This window comes from Eschrichtius robustus, chromosome 1, assembly GCF_028021215.1.
Source record: "Eschrichtius robustus isolate mEscRob2 chromosome 1, mEscRob2.pri, whole genome shotgun sequence".
In the NCBI taxonomy this organism is placed as follows: Eukaryota; Metazoa; Chordata; class Mammalia; order Artiodactyla; family Eschrichtiidae; genus Eschrichtius; species Eschrichtius robustus.
In genome coordinates, this window is record NC_090824.1 from 67322784 (window position 1) to 67338675 (window position 15892).

A 15892-nucleotide genomic window follows, 5' to 3' on the forward strand; every position below is an offset into this window, starting at 1 on the left:
AAGTTCAAATCAAGTTTGTTTTGTTTTTAAATTACTTGTTCCAGTATTATGTTGGTGGTAAATTTATAAAAATGATAAGCAGAAAAAAACTGCATTCCACATGAGAATCATGTTATTATCCTCCGGCACAAAGTGGGTCTTGACTGTTCCCCTCTATACTGGTCATCTGACCTTCATCTTTTGGCTTAAAGAAAGCCATCTGCTACAGGCACTCCTAAGAGTTCCAAGGGCTGAATTCATATGAACAAAAAAAAAAGGTATGTCTATTAGCAGGCTTAAATTTGAGCTGCCACTTCCATAGTGCAATAAGACAAATATGCTGACCTAAATATGAACCCAAGACTTTTCCTGATTTTCTTTGCTTTTATTTTCCTTAAGGGGATGTAAAGAGAGCTATGCGGCAGTCTTCATTTCACTTCATTTGTTAATTTTCCCTAATAGCTATTGAAAGAATGTAGTTCAAAGAAAACGATGGCCCTTGAGACTCAGTAATAATAAATCTGCCACTGCTGAGTTGAATGCAGAGATCAAAGAGAGAATCAGAAACCTACTTGTTCACTGGATCGAGAGAGACAGCTCTTTATGACTTCTGTTTCCAGAAGCGTACGCTTATTAATCTCCACATGTTCATAGTACTTAGAAAGTCGGGTCTGCCCTTGTTTATTCACCATGAGGAAAAATTTTATCATTTTTTTTTCTGGCCAGTATTTTTCCAAATATAGTTCAAAAGTTATGGCGAGGGGTAGCTGTAACCAGAACCTGAAGAATAAAAGAACAACAGAAAGGCAAGATCAAATTTCTCAAGAATCATATTAAATGTGTTCCATAGATGAACCAGAAGTAAAACGTCTTCTGATAACATTGGTCTTCACTCCTATGAACTAAATGAGACTTTAATAAATAACTAAAGATAAATTTTCTTTAGTTATCCTCCAAAACATTTTTGAGTATCCACAGTAGTTCTACTCATATTCATTCAATTGTTTCATCAATCTTGTTGGGCGCCAACTATGTGTCAAGCACCAGAAGGAGAATATGGATGAAGAAGTAATGATTTCTGATCTTCAGATCATGACACCTAGCAAAGGTACTGGATAGGTAAACAAATAACAGCAGTACAAGGTGATGAGTTATAACTGGGACGGGTATACTTCTGTGGTGCACAAAAGGGAGGGACAAGGAGCATCACGGGAAAGTTGGGAATGGCTTCCCAGACAAGGGGCATTTAAGCAAGATCTTGAAGAATGACCCAGAGGGAAAGTCTCTGAGGCACAGAAAATAGGGGTATGAAAGCTCTGGGAAGTTCACTTTGGTTGCAGGTCAGGGGGCAAGAAGAATGGTCATAGGAAATTGAGCTGCTCACATAAGATAAAATTGGCTTTAGAAGTTATGCTAAGGAATATGAAATTTATTCTATGGACAATGGAGACAGGATGTGTAGTGAAGCTCTTCTTTCCTTAGTGTTGAAAGCAGTAGTAACTTCAACTATTTGTCAAAGTCCTCAAACAAGGCCCTGTAACAAGTCCTATAAGGTTCTGTACTGAGCAATTTACATACATTATTTAGTTCTCACAATTTTCTGCAGCAGGGACTTCTGTTATCCCCATTTTAAGGACAAGAAAACTGAATTGTACGGATGTTAAGGCACCCAGCGTACCTGGATTACTGTGTGTCAGGGGTGAGATGCAGCTCAGAGGCCAAGCGCATGCACAGATCCATGACACCCCTACTCCTCCTCATTCATGCTTGTGGGTTTATTTGAAACTCAGCTGTATTGAATCCCATGTTTGTTATTCTTACACTTAATATAGTTTTTGAAATAATCAATGCAAAAGCGCACAATATTGACCAATGGCCAGTTCTTTCATCATGAGCATCAGAGCTGTCTCATTGGCCAATCTTACAATATCATATTCACATTTTGTAGTATCTTTGAAAATCAGTGCAAAAGACCAAGGTTAACAATAGTTCTTAAGCGAAATTTTAAAACTTGTAATAATTTTACAGAACAGTTGCAACAGATGATGAGATAATATTTTTATATTATTTTTTGCCTTCCTAGCTCATCTCTTTATTTCCTAAACCCTATCAGACAGGCGGTTATCTCATAACAATTCCAAACATTAAGAGCTGGTTAGAGGCAGATCCAGTCTGGCAAAGCCTGGGGCTGCTGTGTTCATTCGGTGTGCAGAACAGGATGTCATCTAGACCAGCTCAGCTGGGGATTTGACAGCTGTGCCACAGGGGGAGGCCTGTGGTCATTCACTCCCTTTTCCAGGAAGATAAACTCACTACTGTAGGTGGCATTGCAACATACTCCATGTTATTTAATCACCTGGTGTTAAGTCCTGCTTTTATCCTCCTTACAAATTACTGCCAGTAAAAATGATGGCAGATGACTAATAAATTAAGATTACCATCCTTTCTTTTATTCCCTTTCAGCAAAGTTATTTTAAAACCATCTTTATGAAAGTTAGAAATGACAATCCTATACCTTGGATTCCAACTGCCAGGTAAAAGAAAAAAATATTGTCTCAAAGGTACTCATGGCCAAACCCTTGCCTTTAAATGCCCTGGTTGCATTAAGTGGTAAAATGAGATGTAGAATGATCCCACTGAGATGCTACACCAAGGGATCAAATTGGTTTCCACCTTACAAGCACAGCATTCCTTCCCACTGACTTCAAGAGCAAGGATGACAAACAAGGACGTGCTGAACTGATACTCATTAGGACACAAGTCTTGAAAATAGTAGCTGAAGGCATCTAAAGACTTGAATACAGTATTTTTTTTTGCATGCTCATAAACAATTACACGATTTACAACTGTAGGATACACAGTGGTAATAAAGCGGACAAGCAAAACTGTGAAGTATTTCTATTATAAAATATACAACACCAAAATATACAATGTGGAGACTCAGAGACAGGTACATGTTGGAGAACTGAAGATGAATGAATAGTAACTTTATAGTAGAAAACCTGGCACACACCACCTTAACCAAGTGATGAAGGCTAAATCATCAACGATGTCATGTTCCACCCCCACCACCATATGACATGATGAGAAGAGTACTTCACCTCTGTGGTATTCTTCCCCAAACCCGTAATCCCACTCTAATCATGAGAAAACCAGGTACATGTTGGAGAACTGAAGATGAATGACATAAGCACCTATCCTGGTTACTAATTATCAGGGAGGAGGGAGATCAAATAATTATGAAACTGAGGCAGGGCAATAAGAAGGAATATGCTTAGACAAGTGCTGGGAGTGGTCAGGGAGCAGATATGAACTTCCTCTGTTAATATACTCTTTGCATTCAACAACACACGGGCTGGGAAAGATGTCTTGATTGCCAAGAAGGTAGGAGATTCCACACCCAAGAACTTGTGTGAATGTGTGTGAAAAATCAAGGAAGAATAAAAAATAAACTTTACTGGGGAAGACATTACACAAAGGGTGCTAGGATGCCTAAAGGCCAAGACTAGGGAGGTTGGTAGATTTCACAGTAGAATATAAACAGATCAGCGTCCCAGCGCCCTACATGATGTAAACTTAATGCTTAGAGAAAAGACAGACTGGAAAGACTGAAGTAAGTATTGAACTGGGCACAGTTTTCATACTTCTGATGGTGTATTTCTGGGAGTAAGAACTGGAAGAATCTTTATAGGTTGTCATACCCAAAGATGACAAATAGATTTCAACTTGGGTGCCAACTTTGATTAACTGTACTAACTGCATTGAGCACTGTGTTGGGAAGGATTCCAAAGCTGTTTTCAGGTTCAGAGCAAGACGATGTCATGAATAATTAGTAATGTCAGCTGTGGGTTAGGAAGCAGGGTGTGGCAACATATGCACCTTGTATCTGTCATCTCTGATGTGCACTCCCTTCATTTTGTAGATGGGAAAACTGGTAATCTGAGATGCAGAGTGAAGTCATGAATTCTGGTCTCTTGACTCATAATGCTGTCTTTAATTTATCACATCACCTCTGCCTCACTCAGTGTATTAGTGTCATTAATGTCCGTTTAAGCTTAATAAGCATCAACTTCAGGTATTTTTGGGAATGATCAACTCAACATTATCTTTTCTAATGCTGCTGCACAATTAATGGAAAATACCAAACGATTCACTGCACGAAAACAGTAGAGTAGGAAGTTTTTGGATATGAAAAGGTTATTTCATGATGGCTAACATCCTTTCTAGCTCTAAACGCTTTCTATGTACCCCAGAACCATAATATTGTAAAACTCACACACACACACACATACACACACACACACACACTCAGGGAATATCAGACAAAAACTTTGTTTTTGCCCCATGAAAATGACTGAAATAAAATCCCCCAAGTTACAAAGCCAATTTCCACCAAAAAATGTATAGTACTTGTAAGGTATAATAGTCAAAAGCATGAACTAGGTAGAGCTCGACTGTTTGGCTCTACTACTTATTAGCCTTGTGATCCTGGGCAAACTACTTAATATTTCTGTACTCAGTCTGAGGTACAATGGGAATAATATTAGTACTGACCTTCTAGGTTGTGAGGAGTAGTTAGTATAGTAACATTCTTAGAACAGTGTTTGGCAGTTGGCATGAAGTGAGTGCTATGTAAGTGTTGGCCAATGTCATTACGATAGTACATCACCTTTTCCTCAGACAAGCCTTTACTGCCTATCCCAATCCCTCTTTCTAACCACAAAAAGTTGGCTATCTTTTCTTTGAACCCATCACTGTATCTTACAAAACCTGTCGCCCTAAATAATCACTATTTGATTACATTCTGAGCTCCCCTACCAGACCAGTGATTTTTACTGTTTTACTGTGAAATATTTTACGCTGTGATATATTTTACATTGTGACCCAGTATACAGGTACATACATATCTGAATGGAAGTTCATAAAACAATACTCGCCCATACTTTGTGTATTGTACTCCAGTATCTTCTATGACCTTTCATTTTGTAAAAAATGCAGTTGTGAGGGGTTTGGATTACACAGATGTATGGATTTTTCAAAACTCACCAAATGTAAATTTTACATAAAAAGAAACTAATACTCTGGTTAATGATATACATGCTGAAGTATTGGGGGGAAATGTACTGATGTCTACAATTTACTTTGTTTTTTGGGGGGGCGGGCTGTGCTGCGTGGCTTGCAGGATCTCAGTTCCCCAACCAGGGATCAAACCCGGGCCATGGCAGAGAAAGCCCGGAATCCTAACCACTAGGCCACCAGGGAACTCCCTATAATTTACCTTGAAATGCACCAAAAAAACTAAGATAAATTAATGGATGGGTAGACAGATGGATAGATGGTTAGATATATGATAAAGTAAGTACAGTCGGCCCTCTAGATCTGTGGGTTCCATATCCACAGATTCAACCAACCATGGATTGAAAATATTTGGGAAAAAAAAAATTCCAATATGTTCCTAAAAGCAAAACTTGAATAGGCTGTGCACTGGCGACTATTTACATAGCATTTACATTGTATTAGATATTATAAGTAATTTAGAGTTATTTCTAGATTATTTTAAAGTATATGGAAGGATATGCGTAGGTTATATGCAAACACTAAGCCATTTTACATAAGGATCTTGAACATTCACCGATTTGGGTATGTGTGGAAACCCTGGAACCAATCCCCCATGGATACTGAGGGATGGATGACTATATAGTAAAAGATTAATGGTAGAATTTAGGTGGTGAGTATATGGGAATTCACTGTGAAATTCTTTTCAACTTTGTAGTATATTTGAAAATCGTCACTACAAATATTGAGGAAAAATGCTAGTTGTGGCCCACTGATTTTTTTTTTAATTCCATAGATTTTATTTTTCAGAATAGTTTTAGATTTACAGAAAAAATTGCAAAGACAGTATAGAGTGTTCTCATATACTCCACACCCAGTCTCCCCTGTTATCAACATCTTAGTATGGTACATATGTTACAATTAATGAATTGATACATTATTACTACCTGAAGTCTATACTTTATTCAGATTTCCTTACATTTTACTGAATGTCCTTTTTCAGTTATAGGATCCAATATTATATTTAATCTTCACATCTCCTTGGAATGCACTTGGCTTTGACAGTTTCTTATGCTTTCCTTGTCTTTGATGACCTTGACAGTTTTAAAGAACACTGATCAGGTATTTTATAACATGTCCCTCTATTGAGATTTGTCTGATGTTTTTCTCATGATTAGACTGGGTTTATGAGTTTTGGGGAGGAAGACAACAGAGGTCAAGTGCCATTTTCATCACATCCTATCAAGGGCACATACTACCAACATGACCTATCACTGTGGATGTTACCTTGGTCACCTGGCTGAGGTAGTTTTTGTCAGGTTTCTTTACTGTAAAGTTATTCCTAACCCCATCCCCTGCCCTTTCCATATTGTACTCGTTGGAAGGAATTCATTACGTGCAGCCCACGTTTAAGGGGTAGGGATTTATGTTCGATCTCCTTGAGGTGGGAGTATCTACATAAAATTATTTGAAATTCTACTGCACAGGAGATCTATTCTACCTATTTATTTATTTATTCAACCATTTATTTATATCAGTATTGACCCATGGATATTTTATTTTATACTTTGAGTTATAATCCAATATGACCCAATGATTTTTAATTTCAGAATCTGCTGAAGGACTATGACCCAAAATTTGAAAAACACTATACCAGACAATGAACTTGCGGGTAGGGTCTATATCTTACTTCAGATATTTGCATTGTGCCTAGTATACAGTAAGCATCCAATAAATGTTTGTTGAGGGACTTCGCTGATGGTCCAGTGGTTAAGACTCTGAACTTCCACTGCAGGGGGCACAGGTTCGATCCCTGGGCAGGGAATTAAGATCCTGTATGCCGTGCAGCGCAGCCAAAACACATTAAAAAAAAAAAAAAATTGTTGAATGAATGAAAGCTTTTTTTGTTTAGCAATAAATTTTCCTTAAATAAAAATCACAAAAGTATTGAAGCAAAGCAGACACATAAAATACCCTGGTATCCCAACTCCTACCGCAAATCCTGTTCATCTCACCAAAGACTGAGCCAATGTTTTTCAGTATGTTTAGTACCTATCCTTCTAGACCTTTTCCTTTTAAAATAAGTACACATGAGTACATACTGATTTAAATACATGATTGAATAAATAAATGGGACAGAAGAGTATCAAACATATATGTCGATACTCTCTCCTCCAGGAGGTAGAGCTTAATTCCCCCCATCCATCTGAGAGTTAGCTGAACCTAGTGGCTCACTTCCAAAGAAAAGAAGATGGGAATGGAAAATAGTAACTTTATAGTAGAAAACCTGGCACACACCACCTTAACCAAGTGATGAAGGCTAAATCATCAACGATGTCATGTTCCACCCCCGCCACCATATGACATGATGAGAAGAGTACTTCACCTCTGTGGTATTCTTCCCCAAACCCATAATTCCACTCTAATCATGAGAAAATACATTAGACAAACCCACATTAAAGGACATTCTAAAAAATATCTGAGCTGTACTCCCTGAAACGTGAAAAACCAGGAAAGCATGAGAACCTGTCACAGGTCAGAGAAGATTTAAGGAGATAATAATGACTACATGCAATGTGGTATCCTGCAGGGGCTCAAAGAACAGAAAAACTGGTGAATAGTCTAAGTTTGGCTAATAATAATGCTACCCAAATTGTTTTTTTAGATTTGACAAATGTACCATGGTAATCCGAGAAGATAATATTAGGGGAGATAGGTGAGGGTATACAGAAATTCTCTGTACTATCTTTGCAACTTTTTTATAAATCTAAAATTATTCCAAATATGGAGAGGTCCCTGGTGGCCTAGTGGTTAGGATTCCAGGCTTTCAATGCCACGGCCTGGGTTCAATCCCTGGTCGGGGAACCGAGATCCTGCAAGCCTCATGGTGCGGCCAAAAATAAATCAATAAAATAACATAAAATAATTCCAAATAAAAAGTTTATTAAAATTTAAAAAAGGGACCTACAAGTATTTGTATCAAAATGAAGAGGGCTTGTTTGCTGGTATGTATATTTAGTTATATTTGGTTCTATTGCTTAAATATCTTAATTTTTATCAGCATAATATAGATGTTTAGGTATGAGGTTCATTTTTATTAACATTCTCACTGATTATACTTGTCTTTCTTATTTTCTTTTAGCTAAGAGACATGCTAATTTTATTTATTTATCTACTTATTTATTTATTTACTTACGCTGCGCCGTGCAGCATGCGGGATCTAAGTTCCCTAACCAGGGATCGAACCCGTGCCCCTCAGCATTGGGAGCTCGGAGTCTTAACCACTGGACCGCCAGGGAAGTCCTGAGACATGCTAATTTTAATAGATAAGGTGTGTGTATGTGCATAAATGTGTATGTTCTATAAATGGCTTAGTCTGCCAGTCTGTCAGGCTCTATTCTGACCTAGATAACATCTTGATCTCCCATGCATCTTTCTACCACATATCATCATTTGGGAACCTTCCCTCTTTTTCCCTAGCCCCACGGGTTGGCAAACTTTTTCTGAAAAGGGCCAGGTAATATTTTAGGCTCTGAGGGCCATGTGGTCCCTTTCACAACTACTCAATCCCACTGCAGGATGAAAGTAGTCACACGTGATGTAAATAATATGTAAAGAAATGGGTATAACTCTCTTCCAATAAAACTTTATTTATAAAAATAGTCAGCAACTGGATTCATCTGCAGGCTGTCATTTGCTCTACTCTAGACCAGTGCTCATCAAACTTAATGAGCACCTAAATCATTTGGGGAGCATATTAAAATACAGAATCTGATTCAGTATGTCTGGGGCAGGGACCATACTCAGTGCATCAAAGTATTAAAGACTCATTAAAGTACACACATACAAGGTCATGAAGTCTGCCTTTCTGCTTATGAAATCATATCAAATAACACCAACTGAGTGCTCACTAGGTACAAGACAGTAAAGGAAGAGAGTAAACAGAAACACAGGTATTACAGGTAATTTCTTTCATTTGGTCATGGATCTTAATCCATACTGTGCTGGATAAGAGGGCAATTTGGCTTGACATGTCACCCCACAGATCCTCAGGTTCATCCAGTTGATCTGACTGGCTTGGGTGGCAGCCCCATCCCTCATGGCCCCAGGTAGTCTCTCTCAAAGTTGTACATATATTGGAATACAGTGATGTTTCCAAGAAGCAGAGAATCATTCTTTTGCCAACGATTTACCAGTAGCTGACAAGAATATTTTGAAATATCAAGACATTACAACAATGCACTTAGACCCTTATGTCACACCATACACAAAAATTAACTCAAAATAGATCATAGACCTAACTGTAAGAGGTAAAACTATAAAACTTTTAGAAGAAACAGATTTAAGAGCAAATGCACAATCCATAACAGAAACAAAAATTTTTGACGAACTGGATTTTATCAGATTGAAAAACTTATACTTTAAAAGATACCATTAAGAAAATGAAAAGTCACAGACTGGGAGAAATTATTTGCAAATCATATATCTGATAAAGGACTTGTATCTAGAATATATAAAAGACTTTTAATAGGAAGACATGCATCACAATTAAAAAATAAACAAAGAGAACCTACTGTATAGCACAGGGAATTATATTCAATATCTTGTAATAACCTATAATAGAAAAGAATCTGAAAAAGAATATATATATATATATATATATATATATATATATGGACTTCCCTGGTGGTCCTGTGGTTAAGAATCCATCTTGCAATGCAGGGGACACCTGTTCGATCCCTGGTCGGGGAACTAAGATCCCAGATGCCTCAGGGCAACTAAGCCCGCGAGCTGCAACTACTGAGCCCACAAGCCACAACTAGACAGAAGTCCGCACACTGCAAAGAAAGATCCCGCATGCCACAGCTAAGGCCCAATGGAGCTAAAAATAAATAAATTAAAAAAAAAAAGAATACACACACACAAACACACACCAGAAACATCGCTGAACACCTGAAACACTGTAAATCAACTATATTTCAATAAAAAAAAGAACAATGGATCTGAAAATACATTTGAACAAACAGGATATATGAATGGCTAATAAGCACATGAAAAGATGTTCAACATCATTAAACCTTAGGAAAATGCAAATTAAAACTATAACAAGATACCACTTCACACCCACTTGAATGGCTATAACAAAAAGTGCAGAAAATAACACGTGCTGGCCAGGATGTGAAGACACTGGAACCCTCATATGGTACTGGTGGAAATGTAAATGTTACAGTCACTTTTTTTTTTTAATTGAAGTATAGTTGATGTACAATATTATATGTTACAGGTGTACAGTATAGTGATTCACAATTTTTAAAGGTTATACTCCATTTATAGTCATAAAACATTGGCTATATTTCCTGTGTTGTACAATATATCCTTGTAGCTTATTTTATACATACTAGTATGTACTTCTGAATCCCCTACCCTTATATTGCCCCTCCCCACTTCCCTCTCCCCACTGGTAACCATATCTGTGAGTCTGTTTCTTTTATGTTATACTCACTAGTTTGTTGTATTTTTTAGATTCCACATATAAGTGATAACAGAGTATTTGTCTTTCTCTGCCTGACTTATTTCACTTAGTGTAATAACCTCCAGGTCCATCCACATTGTCGCAAATGGCAGAGTTTCATTTTTTTTAATGGTTCAGTAGTATTCCATTGCATATACATATACCACATCTTCTTTATCCATTCATCTGTTGATAGACACTTAGGTTGCTTCCATATCTTGGCAATCATAAATAATGCCGCTATGAACATTGGGGTGCATGTAGCTTTTCTAATTAGTGTTTTTATTTCTTTCGGATATACACCTAGGAGTGGAATTGCTGGGTCATATGGTAGTTTTATTTTTAGTTTTTTGAGAACCCTCCATACTGTTTTCCACAGGGACTGCACCAGTTTACATTCTCACCAACAGTGTATGACAGTTCCCTTTTCTCCACATCCTTGCCAACATTTGTTATTCGTGTTTTTTGATGATAGCCATTCTGACAAGTGTGAAGTGATATCTCATTGTGGTTTTGAGTTGCATGTCTCTGACAATTAGCAATGTTGAGCATCTTTTTCTTGTTCCTGTTGGCCATCTGTATGTCTTCCATGGAAAAATGTCTTTTCAGGTCTTCAGTGCATTTTTTAATCAGGTTGTGTATTTTTTTTTATTGAGTTGTATGAGCTGTTCATATATTTTGGATATTAACCCCTTATCAGTCATATCATTTGCAAATATTTTCTCCCATTCTGTGGGTTGTCTTTTCGTTTCCTTTGCTGTGCAAAATTTTTAAGTCTAATTAGGTCTCATTTGTTAATTTTTGCTTCTATTTTCTTTGTTTTAGAAAACAGATTCCAAACAATATTGCCACAATTTATGTCAAAAAGCATTCTGCTTATGTTTTCCTCCAGGAGTTTTATGGTTTCTGGTCTCAGATTTAGGTCTTTAATCCATTTTGGGTTTATTTTTGTATATGGTGTTAGAGAATGTTCTAATTCAGCGGTCCCCAACCTTTTTGGCACCAGGGACTGGTTTCGTGGAAGTCAATTTTTCCACGGATGGGGCAGGGGGCAGAGACATGGTGGTTCAGGCAGTCATGCGAGAGATGGGGAGTGGCAGATGAAGCTTTGCTCGCTCGCCCACCGCTCACCTCCTGCTGTGCGGCCTGGTTCCTAAGAGGCTGTGGACTGGTACCAGTCCATGGCCTGGGGGTTGGGGACCCCTGTTCTAATTCATTCTTTTTTTTTTTTTTTTTTTAATGTGGGATCTTCCCGGACCAGGGCTCGAACCCGTGTCCCCTGCATTAGCAGGTGGATTCTTAACCACTGCGCCACCAGGGAAGCCCCCTAATTCATTCTTTTACATGTAGTTGTCCAGTTTTCCCAGCACCACTTATTGAGGAGACTGTCTTTTCTCCATTGTACATTCTTGCCTGGTTTGTCATAGATTAATTGACCATAAATGCATGGGTTTATTTCTGGGATCTATATTTTGGTCCATTGATCTCTATGTCTGTTTTTGTGCCAGTACCATACTGTTCTGATTACTGTAGTTTTATAATATAGTCTGAAGTCAGGAAGTGTAATTCCTCCAGCTCTGTTCTTCTTTCACAAGATTGTTTTGGCAATTCAGGGTCTTTGGTATTTCCATACAAATTTTAAAATTATTTGTTCTAGTTCTGTGAAAAATACCATTGGTATTTTTAAAAAAATTATTATTATTTTAATTTCTTTCTTTTTTTTTGGTTGCGTTGGGTCTTCGTTGCTGTGCACGGGCTTTCTCTAGTTGCAGCGAGCCCATTGGTATTTTTATAGGGATTGCACTGAATCTGTAGATTGCCTTGGGTAGCATGGTCATTTTAACAATATTGATTCTTCCAATCTAAGAATACAATATATCTTTCTGTTTGTGTCATCTTCAATTTCATTCATCAGTGTCTGATAGTTTTCCAAGTACAGGTCTTTTACCTCTTAGGTAGGTTTATTCCTAGGTATTTTATTCTTTTTGATGTGATAAGAACTGGGTCTTCTTTTTTTTTTTTTGGCCATGCCACATGGCTTGTAGGATCTTAGTTCCCCGATCAGGGATCGAACCCACACCCTCAGTGAAAACACGGAGTCCTAACCACTGGACTGCCAGGGAATTTTGATGTGATGATAAATGGGATCGTTTCCTTAATGTCTCCTTCTGATAGTTCATTGTTAGTTTATAGAAATGCAACGGATTTCTGTATATTAATTTTGTATCATACATAAATGATACAGCCACCTTGGAAAACAATTTGGCAGTTTCTTAAAAAGTTAAAGATGGGGCTTCCCTGGTGGTGCAGTGGTTGAGAGTCTGCCTGCCAATGCAGGGGACACGGGTTCGACCCCTGGTCTGGGAGGAACCCACATGCCGCGGAGCAACTAGGCCCGTGAGCCACAACTACTGAGCCTGCGCGTCTGGAGCCTGTGCTCCGCAACAGGAGAGGCCACGACGGTGAGAGGCCCGCGCACCACGATGAGGAGTGGCCCCCACTCGCCGCAGCTAGAGAAAGCCCGCACACAGAAACGAAGACCCAACACAGCCAAAAATACAAAATAAATAAAGTGTAGAATTAAAAAAAAAAAAAAAAAGAATACTAGAAACAAAAACATTTCTAACAGCGTCAACATTATCATTAAAAAAAAAAAAAATGTTAAAGATGAACTTACCATATTATCCAGAGATTCTACTTCTAAATATATACCCAAGAGAAATGAAAACATATGTCCACAAAAATAATTTGTACATGAATGTTCATAAAAGCATTACTCTTAATAGACAAAAAGTAGAAACAAACCAAATGTCCACCAGCTAATGAATGTATTAAAATAAATGGGGTGTATCTAACGACAAAGGAAAATTATTCAACAGCAAATGAGAAGAAAATACTGCCACATGCTACAAAATGGATGAACCCTTAAAACATTATGTTAAGTGAAAGAAGCCAGATGCAAAATACTATTGCACAATTCTATTAATATGAAATGCCCAGAAAAGGCTAATCTATAGAGATAGAAAGCATATTAGTAGTTACCTAGGGCCAGGAGAGAAAGGTTTGGGGGAAAACGGGGATGGGTTTCTTTTTAGGATGATGAAAATCTGCAAACACTGGATTTATTTGCATGGTAATATTTGCACAACTTTGTAAAGTTACTAAAATAGTACATGTACATGTATATTATACAAAGTTCAGACCTACTATAATAAGCATAAAAGGAAGGAATTATACCAAAATGTATTTTGCTTAAATCTGGATGGTAGGATTAGGGGCAATTTTTATTCTCTATCCTTACTTTGCTTTCTTTCCCAAGTTTTAAGAGATGTCTTACTTTTTGTGTTACACACAAAAAAGTTTGTTTAAAAAATGTTGAGCTGGGCTACCCTGGTGGGGCAGTGGTTAAGAGTCCGCCTGCCAATGCAGGGGACATGGGTCCGAGCCCTGGTCCAGGAAGATCCTATGTGCTGTGGAGCAACTAAGCCCGTGTGCCACAACTACTGAGCCTGCACTCTAGAGCCCATGTTCCTCAACAAGAGAAGCCACTGCAATGAGAAGCCCACACACTACAATTAAGAGTAGCCCCTACTCACCACAAATAGAGAAAGCCCGCATGCAGCAACAAAGACCCAACGCAGCCAAAAATAAATAAAAATAAATTTATAAAAAATGTTGAGCTGCATTATATAATTTTACAAAATTAGCCAACTGAAAAATGAATGTTTACTTTAATAATGAAGCTATTATTTCATTTATTGTGGCATTTCTAAATGCCATACTTCTTTAAAATATGTACTCTTTTTCAAAATGGATGTGCTGGACTTCCCTGGTGGTGCAGTGGTTAAGAATCCGTCTGCCAATTCAGGGGACACGGGTTCGATCCCTGGTCTAGGAAGATCCCACATGCCGCAGAGCAACTAAGCCTGTGTGCCACAACTACTGAGCCTGTGCTCTAGAGCCCGAGAGCCACAATTACTGAACCCTTGTGCCGCAACTACTGCAGCCTGCGCGCCTAGAGCCTGTGCTCCACAACAAGAGAAGCCACCGCAAAGAGAAGCCTGTGCACTGCAACAAAGAGTAGCCACCCCTCGCAGCAACTAGAGAATGCTTGAGCACAGCAACGAAGACCCTTCACAGCCTAAAAGAAAAATAAATAAATAAAATAAAATAAAATTTCTAAAAAAAAAAAAAAATGGATGTGCTGAGAGCATCTAATCAGTACGGCCTAACTCAGGAAACATGGAACTAGCAAGTGCTAGATTCTATTTGCCACAGCATGTTGATTCATTCCATAGGCCTCGAAGTTATTTAGCTATTTCTGAATTTCTTCAATGAGAAGCCCGTGCACCGCAACGAAGAGTAGGCCCCACTCGCCACAACTAGAGAAAGCCTGCATGCAGCAACAAAGACCCAATGCAGCCAAAAAAATAAAAATTAAATCTTTAAAAAAAAAAAAAAAAAAATATATATATATATATATATATATATATATATAAATCCATATAAGAATGGGTATTTGTACACCAACATCATTAATCCTTAGGAAAATGCAAATTAAAACCACAAGATACCATTTCACACCCCTTTAAAACGCATACATAATAATAGCAGAGACAAGCTGGAAGTTTTACCAAAACGGATGGGTGTTGTATTTTTGGAGATGTTCAAGTATCAGACTTTCTATCTTAAATAGGGCGTGGGGCGGGGTGAACTGAGGAATTTTTAAGGTCTTTACAGCAATATGATTGAAGCAGGGGAGAAAAGCCATATTTCAAACACTGAGGATGAGGAGTTTATATACTATAAATAGACCATTACGTTGTCTGTCCGAAAGTACTTGTTTTATTTTTATTCATTAGTCATTTATGTGTGTGTGGAGTTGGGGATGGAGGGATTGAGAATAGACTGTCCATTAGTCATTTGCCAAAGAGGTGCTTTGGGAGCTGTGGTGGTGGGAGCTGTGCAGTTTAAAGCTACAAAATCTTAAGGGCTCAAGTTCATAGAGTCTGTTCTTATTGTTGTTATCTTACCTTCCACTCTTCTTAGAATAGAAAAGCTGCTTTCGGGTAAGTAACCGGACTCAACCTTCCCTTAACTACACACAACGGAGATAATGACAGGTATCTTTCAAAATCAAAATAAAAATTTTTCTTCTAAAATTGTATTCTTTTTGGTTTTAATGTCAAGGGTAACTTATTTTGAAATTTAAAATAACATTAAAATGGGGAACTAAATGTTTACTGTGACAAAACATGGGCATGGGCCATTAGTGAAGAAACACTTCTGGTGGTAAACCTTATTCCAAATTGTTTGGTTAATTAGCCATACAAATTAAATATTTGT

The 15892-nt window shown here is 37.8% G+C and overlaps 1 protein-coding gene across 1 annotated transcript in view; it reads right to left on the reverse strand.

Annotated features, from left to right (window-relative positions):
- AP4S1 (adaptor related protein complex 4 subunit sigma 1) overlaps nt 1–15892 on the reverse strand; it is a 53963-nt gene that overhangs the window by 19273 nt on the left and 18798 nt on the right. The window contains exon 2 of the mRNA XM_068546608.1: nt 552–759. Coding sequence (XP_068402709.1) covers nt 552–689 — 138 coding nt within the window. The 5' untranslated portion in view covers nt 690–759. The remainder of the gene's footprint in view (nt 1–551; nt 760–15892) is intronic.